Below are 18,763 nucleotides of genomic sequence, written 5' to 3'. Positions count from 1 at the left end.
AAAAAAATTCATTCCTCAAACCAAGCCTCCCCATAAACAAGCCCCAACTCCCAAAAGAAAGGTAATGTTTTTAATCTATGGCCATGATTTCACTGCTATGCTGTTTCATTAAAATAATTATTTTAAAGAATTTAACTCCTCTTAATCTTCCCTCCACAGTTAAGAAACGAGTCCTGTGTTGTTATTTCTTGAGCTGGAAATAGACTCCTCTCCCTCCCAAGCTGCTGTGCTCATGAGACCCTGCAGAACCTTCTCCTGAACTACCTATTTATTGCACAATCTTTGGAGAATTTCAGTCCATATATGGCTTGCTTGCTGCTTCCCAGTCGACCACAAAAATAAGAACACTGTTGGTAACAGAAAAATCACTTTTTCACTTCTTGCACCAAATTCTGAGAAATGTACATACTGAATGTCCAACTCCTGCAGTAATCAGCATCTCTATCTTATATTGAATAACTCAGGTCTCCTTATCAATAGCAACAAAATCACACAATCATTTTTGTTGGAAAAGCCCTTTAAGGTCATTGAGTCCAATCATTCTCTAACTCTGCCACAGCTGGGACTAAGCCAGGTCCCTCAGTACTACATCTCTTTGAAACACCTCCAGGGATGTGCATTCAACCACCTTGCTGGGGAGCCTGTTCCAAGCTTTGAGAACCCTTTCAGGGAAGTTTCTTCTCATACCCAACCTAAACCTCTCCTGGTGCAATTTGAGGCCATTTCCTCTCCTCCTATCACTTGTTACTAGGGAGTGATCACTCACAGAAACATTAAGGTTGGAAAACACCTCTAAGATCAAGTCCAATCTTCAACCCAACACCACCATGGCCATTAAACCATGTCCTGAAGTGCCATGTCCACCATCCCCAGAGGTGTTAAAAAAAATATGTCACTCTGCTACCTCCCTGCCCCCCGTTGCCCCTTGTGCTGTCACTGAACATCACTGGGATGAGGTGCAGCCACGTTTGCCAAAACCTTAAGGTATTCATGCAGTGTTTAGTGAGTACTTGAGCAGCTGCTCTGATTATTTTTCTGTGCTTTAGTGTGAGAAATGTGGAAATCCTGTGTGATAGCATTCAGATCTGCATCATCAGCACTGTAACGACACCTAAAGCTCCTCGCAGTAGAAATATTTTAGCACCACACACTACAGATGTTATCTGACAGGTAGCCCCTGCCCCAAAGGAAATATTTTCACCTCACCTTTTCAGTCTAAAGCAGCTCTGTGGAGAAGGACCTGAGAACACTGATGGACAAGAAGTTCACCATGAGCCAGCAATGCAGCTCCATGGCCAAGGCAGCCAACAGGCTCCAGGGAGGCATTAAGGGCAGCGTGGCCAGCAGGTCAAGGGAGGGTCTCCTCATGCTCTGCTCTGCCCTGGTGGGGCCACATCTGGAATACTGTGTCCAGTTTTGGGTTCCCCAGTTCAAGAGGGACAAGAACCCGCTGGAGAGAATCCAGTAGAGGCTACAAAGATGCTGAAGGAACCAAAGCATCTCTGTGAGGAGGAAAGATTAAGAGAGTTGGGGCTGTTTAGCCTGAAGAAGAGCAGTCTGCAAGGGGATCTTATCAATGCATATAGATATCTAAAGGGTAGAGGCCAGGAGGGTGGGGCTGGGTTCAGGACAAGGAGCAATAGGTACAAACCAGGAGGTTTCACTTAAACATAAGGAGAAACGTCTTTGCTGTGAGGGTGACAGAACTCTGGACCAGGCCAGCTCCCAGAGAGATTGTGGAGTCTCCTTTTCTGAAGGCTTTCAAAACCCACCTGGACACACTCTTGGGCAACCTGCTCTGGTTGGGCAACCTGCTTTGGACTAGGTGATCTCTGGAGTCTGGAGGTGCTTTTCAAGCCCCCAACATTCTGTAAAACATGCATACTCGTCTTGGTTAGGAGTCACCTTGGACATCCAGGTGACTCACTGCTATGCATCCAGTCAAGGTAGCAAGTGTCCTAGATGCTGCCAAAACACTTCTCTTCCTTTTGCCCACACTGGAAGATCTGGCACTCAGATACAATCTGCACCTCGTATTCTGTGTTCACACTTAACCACCCAGCCAAATGCATGATACAGCATCTGGGCAAATGATGTCTACAGGAGCTGCCACTCAAGAACGTGGCCTATTTGAGTATGGGATATGTGACTGAGCCTTAATGATGACATGGAAAGCTCTCTGCTCTGAGCTGTCAGCAGACTGTTGTTGGGAACAAGCCAAGAAAGCATTTTCCACAACACCACCAAACTGAAAAAGTTCGATTTAAGTGGAAAACATCCATTTCATGACTCTTTAAAAACCACTTGACAGGAAAAAAAAAAAAAAGTCCTAAAAGCAGAATATCCAGATAAGTCATTTAATAATAATAATTAATAAGTCATTTTGACTTAAGCTTTTTTAAGCTGCATGATTCATTTTACAAACCCCAAAACCCAACAAGTCATAGAAGTATAACCTAGTTGGCAGGTCCTTGTAAAGCTTCAATGTTTTCAGGCCATCATCAAGATACTAAATAACAATACAAATAACAGCACATAGAACAAGGAGGAAACAGCACAAAAAAAAAAACCCTAGTATTTAAATTATCTGTCCAACTATTACAGCTGGCAGCAAAGAATCCAGAGAGTGTGGTGTAAACTTTCACATAAAAGTTTGAAATGAAACAGCCTTTTTTTTTTTTTTTGGTTAATGACTACTGGAAACATTTTTCCCCAAAACATATTGTTATTCAGAATTTTCAATTCATAGAACCACAGAATGGTTTGGGTTGGAAGGGACCTTCAAGATCATCTAGTTCCAGCCCCCTGCCACGGGCAGGAACACCTCCCACCAGCCCAGCTTGCTCAAGGCCTCATCCACCCTGCCCTTGAACACCTCCAGGGAGGGGGCATTCACAGCCTCCCTGGGCAATCTGTTCCAGTGTCTCCCCACCCTCAGTGTAAAGAATTTCTTCCTAATCTCCAGCCTAAATCTCCCCTCCTCAGGCTTCAATCCCTTCCCTCTCATCCTATCATTACAAGCCCTTGTAAAAAGTGTCCCCCCCCCAGCTTGGTGAAAAGGACACTTTGAGCCAGACAAAAGACACCAATGAGAATTAAAAAAGAAAGTCAAGTCAAAGAAACTAAATTTTTTTCCTCTTTTCTTTCTTTTAATTCCATAACTAAAAACCTTAAACAGATACTGAAAAGCAAACTAACAGTTCTACCAAAACCTGGAAGAGGATCCCCACAGAGATGGTTGAAAACTGTTCCCTAGAGGGGTTTCAGAGAGGAAGAGATGTGGTGCTGAGGGACTTGGTGGAATGGTTGGACTGGATGATCTTAAGGAGCTTTTCCAATCAAAATTATTCTACTCAAATGCATTGCCAGTCCCCATGCCTTGGTGCAATTACACAGATTCGTAGAATGGTTTAGGTTGGAAAGGACCTCAAAGATCATCATGTAACTCTTGAATCTACTCTGTCCATGTGGGTACTTAGACATAAATACAGACACATCTCAGGCTGTTCAGCTCTCTCCTTTTCTCTTTCCCAATGGGCAGTACCTAAACTTGAAACATGAAGAATCAAGGAAAAAAAAGTCATTCCAACACAGCACTGTAAATCCAGATTTTAGGGGCAGATACCACAACATGGCCAACATCTAGGGTGTCTTTAAGATGCTGCTGCTTCTCTGCTTACTACTGTGAAGTAAGGGTGAACAAGCCTGGCTCACATCTGGGTTTCTCCATGGCCACTGCACATAGCTGTGGCCAAAGCTGAGCTTCCACAGAAGATTCCAGTGGATTTAAAAATCAATATTCAGCAGGCTCATATAAGACAAAACCAGAAAAGTTTCCTGAATGCTGGAAAACATATGGTTGAAATATATTTTAAACTAATTAGAGCACCACAATTCTGTTATGTAATTTCATCTATGCCATGCCAGAGGCAACAAAGGACTCATGCAATCTGCTACAACATTGGGTACCCAAGAGTGACTGATCAGAAAACACAGGAGCAAACTGTTACTAAATTAATGTTTCTGTTTCTCAAAGGAGAGAAAAACCCACTCCAACAAAATAAATAGAGGAGGGAAAAATCCTATGAAGAGTTGGCAGCAGCTCATCACATAATAAAACAGACCTGTCCTTATCTGGGTTTAGAAAATCTGATTTTCAGAAACAAAAGCAGGCACTTCATGAATATTCTGTAATTTTGCCTTTTGGCAGGAACTGGACAAGCTTCTGTTTAAATCATCACGTTTCTTCTCTTTCACTGCAGCAGTTTCTCACAACCTTCCCTAACACACAAAGCAAAGCAGATTACTGGTTCTGAAATTTCAGTTCTGCAAATCTTTTGGTCCCATACATCTGGCTACAGTTTTAACTTCAGGAAACAAAGCAACAACAACAAAAACCTAAACTCTGAATCAACCACAAATTTTTTGCCCCCAGGTCCACCAGGGAGTACAGAAGCATGCACTGACCCTCTGCCCTGCTGGCAGATGTGGGAGCCCCAACACTGGAGTAGAGGCCACACATCACCATACTAAGAAAATAAAAGATCCACCCCAGGTCCTGGGAGTTGAGCCCAGCTTAACCTTTACCTGAGCAATGAGATGCTGGAAGACTAGCCCCAGCTGGGAAAGGTCCTCCAGGATCCTAGACAACCCCTCTTCCCTCCCTATGTTCTTCCCAGGATGGCTGCATAGGCAAACCCCTCCTCTCCAGACCTAAGCACCCTGACAGCCCCTGCACGCTCCCAATCCCTTTGGGTGCCCTATCCAAGAATATGTCAGGAAAGGAGGACCCCCAAATTGCTTCCCACTCTGGACTCCAAGAATTGCAGCTACACCACTAAAATCTCTTCTCCAGCAGAGAAGCATTGGAATGTATTTCCAAAGCCTCCTGAGCAGAGGCAGTCAGCTCTGTTTAGTTCCATGGAATGCCTCACCTTCTCTCCTTTGAGCACATGCAGATGCTATTTTACTTCAACTACCTCTCTGTTGGTAATTTCTACTGCACCTTCCATTCTGCCACACCACAACAGTCAAAGCAATGACATCAAAAGAAAAAACTCTCAACAACATGGGGTTTAAGTTATGCGGGGCCCTGTGTTCCTCTTGGCAAAGAAGAATGTATGTCATTGTGGGAGAAAAAAAAAAAAACCAAACACATTAAAGAAATCCCTTTTTCCATCTCCACCTAGCCATCAGCTGACTGGGTTCAGACTCATCCACAGCAAACAAATCCTGTTCATAAGAAGTGGGATTCTTTGTATTCGGTTACAAAGCAACCTCACCAGGTACTCTGTGAAGCTCTCACAGAATCAGAGAATCATTTCAGCTGGAAAAGACCATCAAGAACATTGAGTCCAACCATTTGCTAACTACCAAGTTTGGTACTAAAATATGCCCCTCAGAACGACATCTCTGCCTCTCTGAAACATCTCCAGAGATGAGGACTGAACCATCACCCTAGGTAAGCTACTCCAGGCTTTGAGAACCCTTTCACTGAAGAAGTCCTAATACCCAACCTAAACCTCCCCTGCTGCAACTTGAAGCCATTTCCTCTTGTCCTATCACTTCTTATTACAGAGAAGAAACCAACACCCACCTTGCTACAACCTTCTTTTGGCAACTACCCCCAAAACATTTGATTTCCCAATTTTAATCTCAACACTAAACTTCACACACACAAATTACGACACAGCTTGGCCTTCAACCAGAGGGCCGAACCCAGAAGGAAGGAAAATTAGCACAGATCACACACTTTCACAATGCAATAGACAAATTCTTTTCGGCCCATCATACAAGGAACTTAAAATCAGTATCCTCATAGATTAAACCAGCTGACCTCAGTGAAGGTCTACTAGTTTGCAATGCTAAATCATCAGCTAATGATCTAGACCATCATCTGAAGCACAAGAAGACTGCAGAGGATTGCTACAGCATAGAATTAGAGAATGGTCTGGGTTGGAAGGAACCTCCAAAGGTCAAACTCCCTCTGCAGTAAGCAGGGGCATCCTCAACTACAGTAGGTTACCCAGAGCTCTGTCGAGCATAACCTTGACTGTCTCTAGGCATGGGGCCACAACCACTCCCTGGGCAACCTGTTGCAGTGTCCCAGCATCCTCATGGTGCAGAACTTGTTCCTCACATCCAATCTAAATCTGCTCTGCTCTCATTTCAAACCATTGCCCCTCATCCTTTCCCTGCAGGCCTTTGCAAACAGTCCCTCTGCAGCCTTCCTGTAGCCCCCTTCAGGTACTGGCAGGCTGCTATTAGGTCTCCATGGAGCCTCCTCTTTTCCAGGCTGAAAACCCCAGATCCCTCCTTCTACTTGTCTTCTTGCCTTTTTTTTTTTTTATATATATATGTATCTTTCTGGAAATACTTAAAATTATTAAGTTTGCCCTGACTTATTCCTACACAGAACCTAATGCTTTAAATTTTCAATGAGAAGTTAAAAACTTACCTGAGGAAACACACAGCTCTGGTGCCACCAGAACTAGTGACCACAGATCTTTGGTTCTTGAAGTTGAAAATGTAAAGTCACTGTCTAGGTGCCCAAGCCTAGCTGCATGACAGTAAATAATTTTAAGAAGCACACCAAACATCCTGGAAGTCTCCTTCTATCACCTAACAGTATTCATCTATCAAATTTCCTCTTCAAGGACTGGAGCTGGATGTAGACTTTCATGCTCCTTCTGAGCCCAGAGAGAGAAAAAAAATTATAATCTCCTAGAAACTCCAAGTCTAGAGCAATGTGGGCTGAAATTAAGAAGCAATTCTTCCCCATGAGGGTGGTGAGACATTGGAATAGGTTGTCCAGAGAAGTTGTGGAGGCTCCAAGCCTCCAGGTGTTCAAAGGCAGGTTGGCTGGGGCCTGAGCAAGCTGGACTAGTAGGAGTCCCTGCCTGTGGCAAGAGGTCAGAACTAGATGATCTTTAAGGTCCTTTCCAACCCAAATCATTCTATGAAATGCCAGCTATGAATACCATGGGTCACAACAACCCCATGCAATGCTACAGGCTTGGGGCAAAGCAGATGGAAAGCTGCCAGGCAGAAAAGGACCTGGGGGTGCTGGTCGACAGACACCTGAACGTGAGCCAGCAGAGTGCTCAGGTGGCCAAGAAGGCCAACAGCGTACTGGCCTGGATCAGCAACAGCATGGCCAGTAAGACCAGGGAAGGGATTGTCCCCTGCCACTGGTGAGACCACACTATGAATCCTGGGTTCAGTTTTGGGGCCTTCACTCTGAGAAAGAGATTGAGGTGCTGGAGCAGGTCCAGAGAAGGGCAACAAAGCTGGTGAAGGGTCTGAAGGTCTGGTGAGGAGCAGCTGAAGGACTTGGGCTTGTTTAGTCTAAAGAAGAGGAGGCTGAGAGGAGAACCCATTGCTCTCCAACTCTCTAAAAGGAGGTTGGAGCCAAGCAGGGGTTGGTCTCTCCTCCCTAGTAACAAGTGATAGAGCAGGTGGAAACGGCCTCAAGTTGCACCATGGGAGGGTTAGGTTGAATATTAGGAGAAAGTTCTTCACTGAAAGCATGGTTACCCAGGGAGGTGGTGGAGTCACCATCCCTGGAGGCGTTCAAGAAGCATGTGGACATGGCCCTTTGGGACATGGTTTAATGGCCTCAGTGGTGTCAGTTCAATGGTTGGACTATGATTTAGAGACCTTTTCCAACCAAACCAATTCTATGATTCTATAACAAATCAGAGAGCTGACTGTAAAAATTGCCTTTGCTGCATTTTTGTGCACAATGTGACATTTTTCTGATTATCAGAAAAAAGCCTTTTTCCAGACCTTGCTTGACTCTGCTGAAGCTCAGTTTTCTCCTCTCCCACTCTCCTAAACTTATTTAAAAGCAACTCTTGGTAGGGCACTAGTGAATGTACTGGATGATCCCTCTCATCAGTGACAGATCCCAGCTTCCTCTTTCAATAACAACAAAAATCAATTACAGAAATTTGCTTTCTGCTAAATTACCCCCAAAACTCCTTGGCAGCAGTAGAGGATATTGCAGTGTTCATCTATACTGGCAAGAGAATTACCCCCTAAATATTTTGTATGATGCTTCTGTCCAACACAAGATGATAAAAGCTACTGCAAAATCCCAGGATCTGGGAGTATATTTTGCTTCTCTTAGAGGGAAAAGGACTCAGTGGCAAATCTGTGAGCCTTACCAACATCACATTTTAAACCTGTCTCCTTCCTGCAACTTTTACCTCAGGTGCATGATAAATATGGGTTTAAAATTCAGATGCAAGTCATGCATCTTGCAGATTGAGCTTTGCTTTTTCACCTTCCCACTTCAGTGAGAAACTGACTTTCAAGTGATTTACTTTTTGCAGATTGAGCTCTGTCTTTTCTCTCTCCTACTTTAGTGAAAAACTAATTTTTAAAGTGATTTATTTTTATCATCAGCAACCTACTAGTTTGGTGTTCTGTAACTAGGTTTTATGATTTGCTACAGAGATAAAATAAGCCAACTCCACCCAAGGTGCTCAAGTGGCAGTGGTGCTCACCCTTCAGTATTTTGCAGGTCAAACAGATATATTTGTTTGGCAGAGAATTTACAGTAGTTTTAACAGAAAGTTAAGGTGAAAGTCAATATTGAATGACATGTTCTGATAGGAATGGGGGTTAATTCTTGTAAAAACACATACATTAACAAAGAGAAACTCGTGACATAGAAGGCAAGAGTGGCAAATAAGGTAGCAGTGTTTTTTGGTGGAGTCCCACTGTCACAGGGGAAAGCCTCCTTATTCTAGAGATGCGCCACAGAGACACTAGACCAAGTCACCACTGGGTATAAAATGAAATCACAGAAGCACAGACTGATAGGGGTTGGAAGGGACCTCTGGAGATCATCCTCTGGAGTCCAACTCCCCTGCCATGGCAGGTTCACCTAGAGGTCACACAGGCACATGTCTAGGTGGGTCTGGAATTACTTCAGAGATGTAGACTCCACCACGTCTCTGGGCAACCTTAAATTAAAGAAGTTCCTCCTTTAGACAGAACTTCTTATGTTCAAGTTTGTGCCTATTATAGAATGGTCGAGGCCAGAAGGGACCTCCAAAGGTCATCTAGTCCAACCAGTTATCCCTTGTCCTGTCACTGGGCTGCACTGAACAAAGCCTGGTCCCAACCTCCTGATGCCCACCCTTTAAGCATTGATCAGCATTGATGAGATCCCCCCTCAGTCTCATTTCTATTACATCCAATTCCAGCGAATCCTCTCAAATTTCTTTCCCAAAGTTTCTTACTCCTAGTGCCAGAGGAAAAGAAGCCTAGACAGCATGTGTACACCCTAGATGCATATGCAGACTGCCATGCATACACACAGAGTAGCTTAACTCTTTTTTCTTCAAGCCGATTTATAGTGGAATTTAATTACAGCACAAGCTGTAGGATCTCAGTGCACTGCAAGCTTTGTTCAACAAGTTAAGGCCAAGCTACATTTTCAATTTCCAAGAGGAAGGGTGGTGACCTATATGAAGTTGTAAAGGAAACCACTCACAGGGTTATTTCAATACCCTTGCTAAAAACAGCCCCCTGGAATTATAAGAGCCTCTTCCTCATCCTGCTCAGAACAATTGAAAATTACAGATCTCTTACCATACATTAATTTCTTAGATTAAAAATAATACATGTTCATGGAGACCAAAAGAAAATAAATCACAGTTCTGGCTCGTGGAATTGCACTGCTCATTGCTCTGATTTCTATGGTGGAAAGAGTGCTCCAAATTCCACAACAGGTACACTTAAAATGGGTTACAGATCCTGAGTGGTCATTCCCTCACAAAAACTTCACTTTTCCATTTATCCCGAAGTCATTTGGGACAGGATTAACTTGAGCCCAGACATCAGTTGCTAGAAGTTGTTGGGGTAAGCAACATCAGGCTGGATTTGTCATAAACTGATGATTTATTTGTATTCCTGTGAACAGATAAACTCTAAAATAAAGCACTTTGTATAAGAACTGTATAAGCACTTTGGAAAATAAAGGCCAGTGATAAAAATGGGTTTATGGTGCTTACTGTAATTTCTTCTACAATATATTAATCAGAGGGATTCATGTGATGTAGCAGCACATTCCCTTAGCCCACAGTGCAGCTATCAGAGAATCAAAGAATGATTTTGGTTGGAAAAGACCTTTAAGGTAACCGAGTCCAACCATTCTCTTAATTCTGCCAAGGCTGGTGCTAAACCATGGCCCTCAGCACCACATCTCTGCCTCTCGGAAACACCTCCAGACATGGGGATTCAGCCACCTCCATGGACAGCCTGTTCCAGGCTATCAGAACCCTTTTGGTCAGTAAGTTTCTTCTCATGTCCAACCCAAACCTTCCCCTGGTGCAATTTGAGGCCATTTTCTCTCTTCATGTCACTTGTTACTACAGAGCAGAGACCAACCCCCACCTCGTTCCAACCTCCTTTCAGGGAGTTGTGGAGAGCAATGAGGTCTCCCCTCAGCCTCCTTTTCTCCAGACTAAACACCTCCAGTTCCCTCAACTGCTCCTCACCAGCCCTGTTCTCCAGACCCTTCATCAGCTTTGCTGCCCTTCTCTGGACCTGCTCCAGTACCCCAATCTCTTTCTCAGAGTGAGGGCCCCAAAACTGAACCCAGGACTCAAGACATGGTCTCACCAGTGCCAGGTCCAGTAGGACAATCACTTCCCTGGATCCTGCTTGGCTTTTATCTGCACTAAACACAGCAAGGTAGTGCATTGTGTTGGCTGCACTTGAACAGGCATGGGGTGAATAAAAACAAGCAGGGTGAGAAAAACTATTTGTAAAAAAATGGATTGTGCACACAACAAAGTAAACACTGCACCAGCAGACACTATAAAGACAATTTCCCCCTCTCTTTGCATCTGATCCCTCAGTAAACACAAAGATACAAACCAGTGTGTGCCTTCACCTAGCTCTGACAAAGGACTTCCAAAGGCTTCCAGATCCAAGTTACTGCCTTCACAAGGTCTGGCCTTATCGTCTGTGTTTCAGAAGGACACTGATTTTTCACTAAGGCATTGTAGTACCCAGGCAGGTAACAGGGAGCAGTGTGCGAGGCAACAAGCTCAGTGGGCAGATGACTCTGCAGATACCCAGAGTGAAGGCTCACTCCATGCAGGATCAGCACAAATTTTCATTAGCTACAATTAATCTAGGTGAGAGAAGAGGATTCATTTCCAGCTTCTACTGATTCTTTCTCTGGAAGCTTAGTTCTGCTTTGCAGAAGCTCCAGGAATTTCAACTAGTGGAACTAATTTTCTTAGGAAGCAGACCAGTCATGCATCTCTTCTCCTTACAGCTCAGGTTTCTTTTTCACAACACAGATGATCCCACAATTCAGATCCCACAAACAGGTCTCAGTGACAGAAAATTTAATTACATGCCCTTTGAGATATCTTGGTTTAATGTTGGAAGCATGAAAGTCAATCTCCACAAAAAAACCCTGAAGTAAACATCCTATGGCTCAGAAGTAGTTCCACTATCTTTCACCCATACTGAAGTGGGAAAGACGGGAAATTTGGAAAAGGTTAAATTTATCTGTGAGCACGAAAGAGTCCTCAAGCAGTTTTAAAAAGCACTTATCAAAGATAAAACAGCAAAGTTCTGAAGCCATCTGAGTGAGTTGATGCCTGGAAATCCAGTGCATATTGGTTTTAAAAAGCCCCAGCAGAGCACTGCAGCACCAGCCAGGACTTGTAGACACACTCATAGGCAAATGAGGAGTAAGTCCTTGCACTCCGTAACACCTACCTCTGAACATACATCCTGCTTGCTCCTATGTGGTTGCCACGAGAATGTTGTTTACTCCCTGTAGCAGGTACTGAATATCAGCACTGTCCTCACCAGTTCAAAGTTTAAAGGCACACAGCTGGTCCCAATATGCTCCACAGCAAGGCTTCCAACCTCCAAACCAGCTAACTCTCTATCTTTGGCAGGTGTGCTGAATTGCACCAATGTCCTAGAGGTGATACTGTTGGGAACATACAGAGTTCACCAGCACCACCCTGACCTGCAGACTACCATTTAGCATTCCATTTTCAAGCTACTTTACCAGGAGTGCCTCTTTTTCTCCCGATTTACGACTTGGGTTTAAATGAACCCTCCCAGTACTCCCATTCTAGAAAAAGCACAGTAATGGCTGGTCTCTGTTCTGCCTGTTTCTGTGCTCTGCATCCACAACCAGACCTTAACCTTACATTTCAGCTCTGTGGAGAAGGACACGGGAGTGCCGGTGGACAGAAAGTTCACCATACGCTAGTAATGTGCCCTCAGGGCCAAGGCTGCCAATGGCATCCTGCGGTGATTGAAGGCTGAGGGAAGTTCCTCTCCCTTTCTACTCTGCCCTTGTGAGACCACAGTTGGAGTACTGTGTCCAGTTTTGGGTTTCCCCAGTTCAAGGACTGGAAACTACTGGAAAGAGTCCAGCACAAAGCCATTAAGAAGATGAGGGGACTGGAGCTGAGGCTGTTCAGCCTGCAGGAGACTGAGGAGGGATCTCATTGACGCTGATCAATAGCTAAAAAGCCAGTTGAAGGAGGATGGAGCCAGGCTCTTCTCAGTAGTGTCCAGTGACAGGACAGGGGGCAATGGACACTAACAGGACGTTCCACATCAACCCATGTGCGACCTTCTGTAGGTGGTCTTGTTCTGGCAGGGGGTTGGACTAGATGATCTTTTGAGGTCCCTCCCAACCCCTGACATTCTGTGATTCTGTGATAAGGAAAAACTTCTTCCCTCTGAGGGTGGCAGAGCCTTGAAGCAGGCTGCCCAGAGAAGTTGTGGAGTCTCCAGCGGCATTCAAACCCACCCGGATGTGTTCCTGTGTGATTTACTCTGGGCGACCCTGCTGTGGCAGGGGGACCAGACTCGATGATCCTCGGAGGTCCCTTCCAACCCCCATCATGCTGGAGTTCTGCGATTTCGCGGCAGCCGGGAGGAAGCTCCGGACAGGAGCTCCCCGGGCAACAACAGGAACAGCTCGGGGCGGGCTGCGGCACAAGCAGGGAAGCGTTTAGCCACTCCGCGTGTGACACGCAGGGAACACATGGCTTCGTTTCTGACACTAACGGGGCCAAACTGCCTGTATAAGCACATCCCGAGGCCTTCCGGGCGCCTCAAGGCAGCGCAGCCTGGTTTCCCGCCGCCCTTCGCGGCCACACGCCCGCTCTGAGGAAGCACTATCGCCACCCTCTCCCCTACCCCGGTACCTTCCTCAGGACTGCCCGCAACTCGTGGTGCTGCGGCGCCTCGCCGCCGTCCCGCCGCCCCGAGCTGACGCCGCGCCCCAGGGCCGCGCCGCGAAGCACTAAGAGCACGCGCAGGCAGCGCCGTCCGCCCCGGAGCGCCATGGAGCCTGCCTGTCCCGCCGGGCTGGGCCGCGGCCTGCGCCGCCGAACTTTAATCGCCCGGTCACGCTCGCCCCGGGAGGGCCCTGTACCGCCCCGTCCCGTCCCTCCTCCCGCTCCTATGCGCTGCAGGAAGCCATAGGAGGCTCTCGGATTACAGCTCTCATTTAATGCCAACGAACGGGTGGCGAAAGCGGTTGCCACCGAGGCAAGGGAAGCCGTTCCCCCGCCACGGCGGGGTGCGGGATGAGCCATCCCTGCCGAGCGAGCCACGCGGGTCCCGGCTGCTTTGGGGATGGTATGTTTGGTTTTGTTTTTTTAAGAATAAAACCATAACAGCAACAACAACAAAGGACAGAAATCCGCTGCCGTGGCCGTTCAACAAGGACCGTCCGGCAGCGGGGACACGCTACCGAATCCCTAAATAAGGGTACAACTGTCTGCTCCGGTGGCAGGCACTGGCTGCCTTCTTCTAAGCGATGACGCAGCCTCCCTTCTCCTTAAAGGGGTTCTTGTCCTCGGGAACCCCCTTCACCAGCGGGTCCTCGCCCGACCGCTCCTCGATGTAGTTTTTGATCTCTTCGGAGCACTTGGACACCTGGAGGGAAAGGACAGAGAAGTGGCTGCGTTACACCATGCACATCACGACAGCAAAGCAGGGAATTCACAGCCATCTCCTTTTTCCTTACCATCCCACCCCAAACATCTGCCCGCAGAGCCAACACTAAGCATGGGCAGATTCGGCTTCCTTCCCCTTTTTCAGAGCCTGATACTCACAAACATGCGAAAATCACCGGGAATGTGCATGCAGCTTGGAGCAGCAGTTGCTGCATAGCTAAACTTCATGGGGTTTAATTAGCTGATTATCTAAACTTTGAAAAAAATCGTTTCTTTTCAAAATTAGCTAGTTTTATTCAGCTGCAGAACACACTCCCCTTCAGCATCCTGACGAGCTGTGGTCCGTGGCTTCAAGATTATTTTCAGTTTGAAAATATTTAGAACTTAAGTGTTTTTGCCAAACAAAACATTCAGCAATGATTTTTTTCAGTGGTAACATAAATTTCCACCTTACTGTTCTGTAATGGCAAAACATCCATATTAAATGGGAGTGAAGACCTGACTCTGGAGACAATTTACTTGCAGGTAACCTGTGGTTATTTTGAACAGGGGAAGACTTTTGTGTTAGGAGAGACAATACCATGCATCATGCTTTGCATGACATTCACAGCAAACTGGCACTGATGTTGGTAAGCCTGCACAGAACAGAGGAGAAGGAAAAAGAAGGGAGAAGAAAAATAAGAAAGGGAAGAGAAAGAACTGAGTTTAGTTGGTGTCCACTCAGACAGGAGCACACACAGCGTTTGTAGTGTCGGCAGAGTCTGAGGGTGCACAAAGCCCACCAGCTCCAGAAGATCCTTGGCCATGCACCTCTCATTTCCCTCCCCTATGTCAGCAGAAGCTTGTCCTTCAGTTGGGAGTACCTGATGTGTCTGAGGACATGCTCCTGGCTCAGTCCCCACCTCCTCCCTCCCCACCAACAAAATCCCTGAGGAGCTACAGCAGTGCAGTCAGCAGCAGGAACCAGCTGTTGGCCAGGCCACTAGATGTATTTCTAGTATAAAGCTCCTGCCCTTCTTTATTAATTGTATTTTAGCCAAAATTATGACCAGAGACCAAATGAATTTACCTGCTGTACTGCAGACCAAGAGCATGGCCTGTGCAAAGTTAAGCATTGGACACAAACTGCAACACAGGAGGTTTCACATAAACATAATGAAAAAAAATCGTCCCTCTGAGGGTAGCACAGCACTGGAAGAGGCTCAGAGAGGTGGTGGAGTCTCCATCTCTGGAGGTATTCAAACCCACCTGGATGCATTTCTGTGTGATTACTCTGGGTGACATTGCTCTAGCAGAGAGCTTAGACTAAATCATCTTGAGAGGTCCCTTCCAACCCCCACCATGCTGTGATTCTGTGGTCCACAATCACTAATACCTAACTGACAGCTAAAATATTAACTGGCTTTATCTCCTGGGCCAAACCCCTAGACCTGCAATGGAGTTAACATGATTAATGCCACTCATTCTCACATAAAAATGTATTTTAATCCAAACTAGAGGAGTTTATTTAGACAGTTTGTTTCTGCTGGTATGCAGAAGGAAAAATAGCAAGAACGTGAGTTTTATCATGGGGGAAGATCAGTTTTGCATGTCCTGCATCCACAGAAAATGCAAAAATACCAGAATTTCACTGGAAACGACTTCACTGACTTGAATGGCTAAAACATAACGGTTCTGTCAGACAAGGCGGGACGGATGATGGCTCTGTGCCAGCAGTCACGGGATTATAGAATGGTTTGGGTTGGAAAAGATCATGGAGTCCAACTATTCTCTAACTCTACCAAGACTGGTGCTAAACCACGTCTCTCAGTACCACATCTCTGCCACTTGGAAACACCTCCAGGTATGGGGATTCAACCCCCTCCCTCCAGGGATGTGGGTTCAACCACCTCCCTGGGGAGTCCGTCCCAGGCTTTGAGAACCCTTTCAGTCCTTCGGCTCCCACCCGTTGCCCAGGCATTGCACAGCGGGAGGAGCAGGGCATCGAAGCCGGGGGGAACAGGGAGCCGCGGATCTTCTCCCGCAGCCCGGCCGGATCCCAAAACGTTTCACGGGGCTAACTGAGCTCGATGCGCTCCCCCCTCGCCTGACAGTGCTGCCTTGTGCTGGCGGGGATGCGCGGGGGATTCGCAAGGGAGGGGGCGCCGAAGGGTGACAAATGCAACGGGAACAGCCGCAGACGGCGGGCCGGGGCAGCCCCCTCGGGGCAGCTTCACCGGGGGCGATGCGCCTCTTCCCCTCCCGCTCCACAGCCACCTCCCTGAAGCAGCGCTACTCCCACTCGGTGCAGTCCGGCGTCTCCGGTGCCTGCCCCAAAAGGACCCGTCGATGCAAACTCCGGCAGTCCCAGCACAGCCAGGAATCCCCCGGTGAGCGACTCCCGAAGCCCCCGATGCGCTCCCGCCTCCGCCGGGCCCGCTCCGCGGTGGGCTGCCGTGCCCGGCCGCCGCATGAGCCTCCAGCCCCTCTGCCCACAGGAGTGACTGGCTTCTCGTTCCCAGCCCGGCCGGGCAGCGCCCCAGAGCCGCTCTTCGCGGCCACTCACCGGCTGCCTGTCCAGCTTCACTTCTTTGCGGAGCTGCTCCACTTCCATTTTCAGTTTGTCCTTCTCGCTCAGGTCCTCGATATTGATAGCTGGCATCGTCTACACTGCCAAAGAAGGGAAGAAGGAGGACAGAAGGTTACCTATGGGCAACCAAGGCGCCGGGGCCGGAGCCCCCCTGGGCGGGCGCGGCGGGGCTGTGGGACGGCCGCCCCCGGCCCGCCCCCGGCCTCACTCACACGATGCCGTCCGGGCTGTCTCGCTGCCCGGCGGCGGCCGCTTCCTTTCCGGCGCTCCTGGCACCCCTTCCCCGGCCTTTAAACCGTCACGTTAATCCCCTGTAACCGGATTAAAATCCCGCTGCCGGGCCGCTGGGGCGTTGCCACGGGCACTGCTTGCACAGGGCGCTCGGCCTCGCCGCCGCTTCGCTCCAGGCCCCCGTGGGACAACCGGTGGCAGCAGACCTGCAGCGACCCTCCTTGTGCTGGTCGCACTCTTCTCCCTCTTCACCACTGGGAGTTTTGGCCCAACAGGGAGGTCTTTCTCCCCTGCCCCATCTGCCCCCCACGGTGATTCTAGCTTGCCTGTGCCACCAGCACCCGTGGGCTCTCTGCTCTTTTATTGCCGGAGCTAAGGCAGCAGCAGGTGGTTTGCACAGGCACATTCCAGGGTATTTGTTCATTACAACTATTGACAGGACTCAATACTAGAGAGGGGAAGGACCTGCTTGTGGGTCAAGTGTCCTAGCAGGCTGCCAGCCTGTCAATGGGCTTTTTGTAGAATAACAGAATCACAAACTAGCAGGGGTTGGATGGGACCTCTGAAGATCATCTAGTCCAACCTCCCTGCTAGAGCAGGATCACCTAGAGTAAATCAGACAGGTTGGGATGCCTCCAGAGAAATAGATTCCAGAACCTTTCTGGGCAGCCTGGTCTGGTGCTCAGCCACCCTCACAGTGAAGAATTTATCCCTTATGTTTAGGTGGAACCTTCTGTGTTCCAGTTCTGTTGTCAAGAATGTCTGCAAAGCAGAACTGCAGCTCTGCAACTGAGGGCTGTTGTGCCCAGCCTGCACTAAGTATCTCTGAAGTCATGGAGTTAGATGGGTGTTGAGGATGGAGCACTCCCTGTCAGAGAAGTGATGGGCTCACAAGACACTAGAAGCTAGGAAGTATTCTCCTGATGCATACACGTTCAAGATCTGGATCTCAAATCAGGTGCTGTGCTCTTTGGGACAGACTGGTCCCTCCATGGGTACAGTTTGTACAGCCCTTAGCATATCTTATTCTAGCAGCTGCTTTCCTACAAAACCAGCAGCAGAAAATTTAATGACCCTTTTCACTGAACAAAGCTGAAGGCCATTAAAATGGGCCTGTATGATCCTATTTTCTGGCACTTCAAAGAGTCATATAGGGCTTTTTCACTCTTTTTCAGTTTTCCCTGCCTTGGCTTTTCCCCTCAAGACAGTGTCTTTCTCCTCCTCTGCCCACTCACCATGTGTGATCAGCTATCAGCAGTGAGATTTACACCTTTCTTCTCCAGTGCTGCTCCTATAGTGCTCTCATTGTCTATATTTTATTTCAGCCAATTCACAAAAATCAGTTCCCCTTCCCCTCCCTCTGGCTACTGGTATGGGATTTCTACACCACCATAATCTACATTGTCAGGGGCATCCCCAAACCCTACCAGCCAGTGCTTGGACCAGTCAAAACAGGTGGAAGGAACCTGTTGTCCAGGGTCTCAAGATACCAGTCCGTTGCTGGGGGCACAAATATTACAGCATGGAGAGGGAGAGGCTGTGTGGTCTGGTGGTGGGAAGTGCAAGGTGCAGGAGTGAGTTGAGGGTGGGCTCTGGCACCCCAGCCAAGCATGATTAGGGTAGGAAGGACATTTGCATCTTGATAACAATAACCCTTTAATGAAAACCCTGCAGTGAGCTGTGTGCTGACATAATGGCAGTTAGTAAAGGACTTTCTACCACTTGCTGTGTTAATCACAGAGTGGGAGGGGTTGGAAGGGACCTCTGGAGATCATCCAGCCCAACCACCCTGACAAGGCAGGTTCACCTAGAGCAGGTCACACAGGAACACGACCAGGCAGGTTTGGAATGTCTCCACCACCTCTCTGGGCAAGCTGTTCCATTGCTCTGTCACCCTTAAATGAAAGAAGTTCCTGCTCATGTTTAGGCGGAATGTCTTATGTTCAAGTTTGTGCCTGTCACCCCTTATCCTGCCACTGGGCAGCACTGACAAAAGCCT

General features: G+C 47.6%; 2 protein-coding genes across 3 annotated transcripts in view; both read right to left on the bottom strand.

The window, feature by feature from the left end:
- The window catches only part of LOC128969941 (probable acyl-CoA dehydrogenase 6), a 70,044-nt gene extending 56,695 nt beyond the window's left edge, over positions 1–13,349 (bottom strand). The window contains exon 1 of the mRNA XM_054384929.1: positions 13,209–13,349. Coding sequence (XP_054240904.1) covers positions 13,209–13,349 — 141 coding nt within the window. The remainder of the gene's footprint in view (positions 1–13,208) is intronic.
- Positions 13,350–13,593: 244 nt separating this feature from the next.
- LOC128969995 (guanine nucleotide-binding protein G(I)/G(S)/G(O) subunit gamma-11) lies at positions 13,594–16,758 on the bottom strand. 2 transcript variants are annotated; one of them, XM_054384998.1, is made up of 3 exons: positions 16,746–16,758; positions 16,510–16,613; positions 13,594–13,944 (listed from the first exon to the last, which is right to left on the bottom strand). In XM_054384998.1, exons 2-3 carry the CDS (start codon positions 16,603–16,605, stop codon positions 13,819–13,821), a joined length of 222 nt encoding a protein of 73 aa, XP_054240973.1. In that variant the 5' UTR covers positions 16,606–16,613; positions 16,746–16,758; the 3' UTR covers positions 13,594–13,818. The 2 variants fall into 2 exon arrangements, with proteins under 2 accessions (XP_054240973.1, XP_054240972.1); XM_054384997.1 differs by lacking the exon at positions 16,746–16,758 and having other exon boundaries at positions 16,510–16,671.
- Between the last annotated feature and the right edge of the window lie 2,005 nt (positions 16,759–18,763).

This window comes from Indicator indicator, chromosome 11 (assembly GCF_027791375.1).
Source record: "Indicator indicator isolate 239-I01 chromosome 11, UM_Iind_1.1, whole genome shotgun sequence".
In the NCBI taxonomy this organism is placed as follows: Eukaryota; Metazoa; Chordata; class Aves; order Piciformes; family Indicatoridae; genus Indicator; species Indicator indicator.
This window is presented reverse-complemented; position numbering and strand designations above follow the sequence as displayed.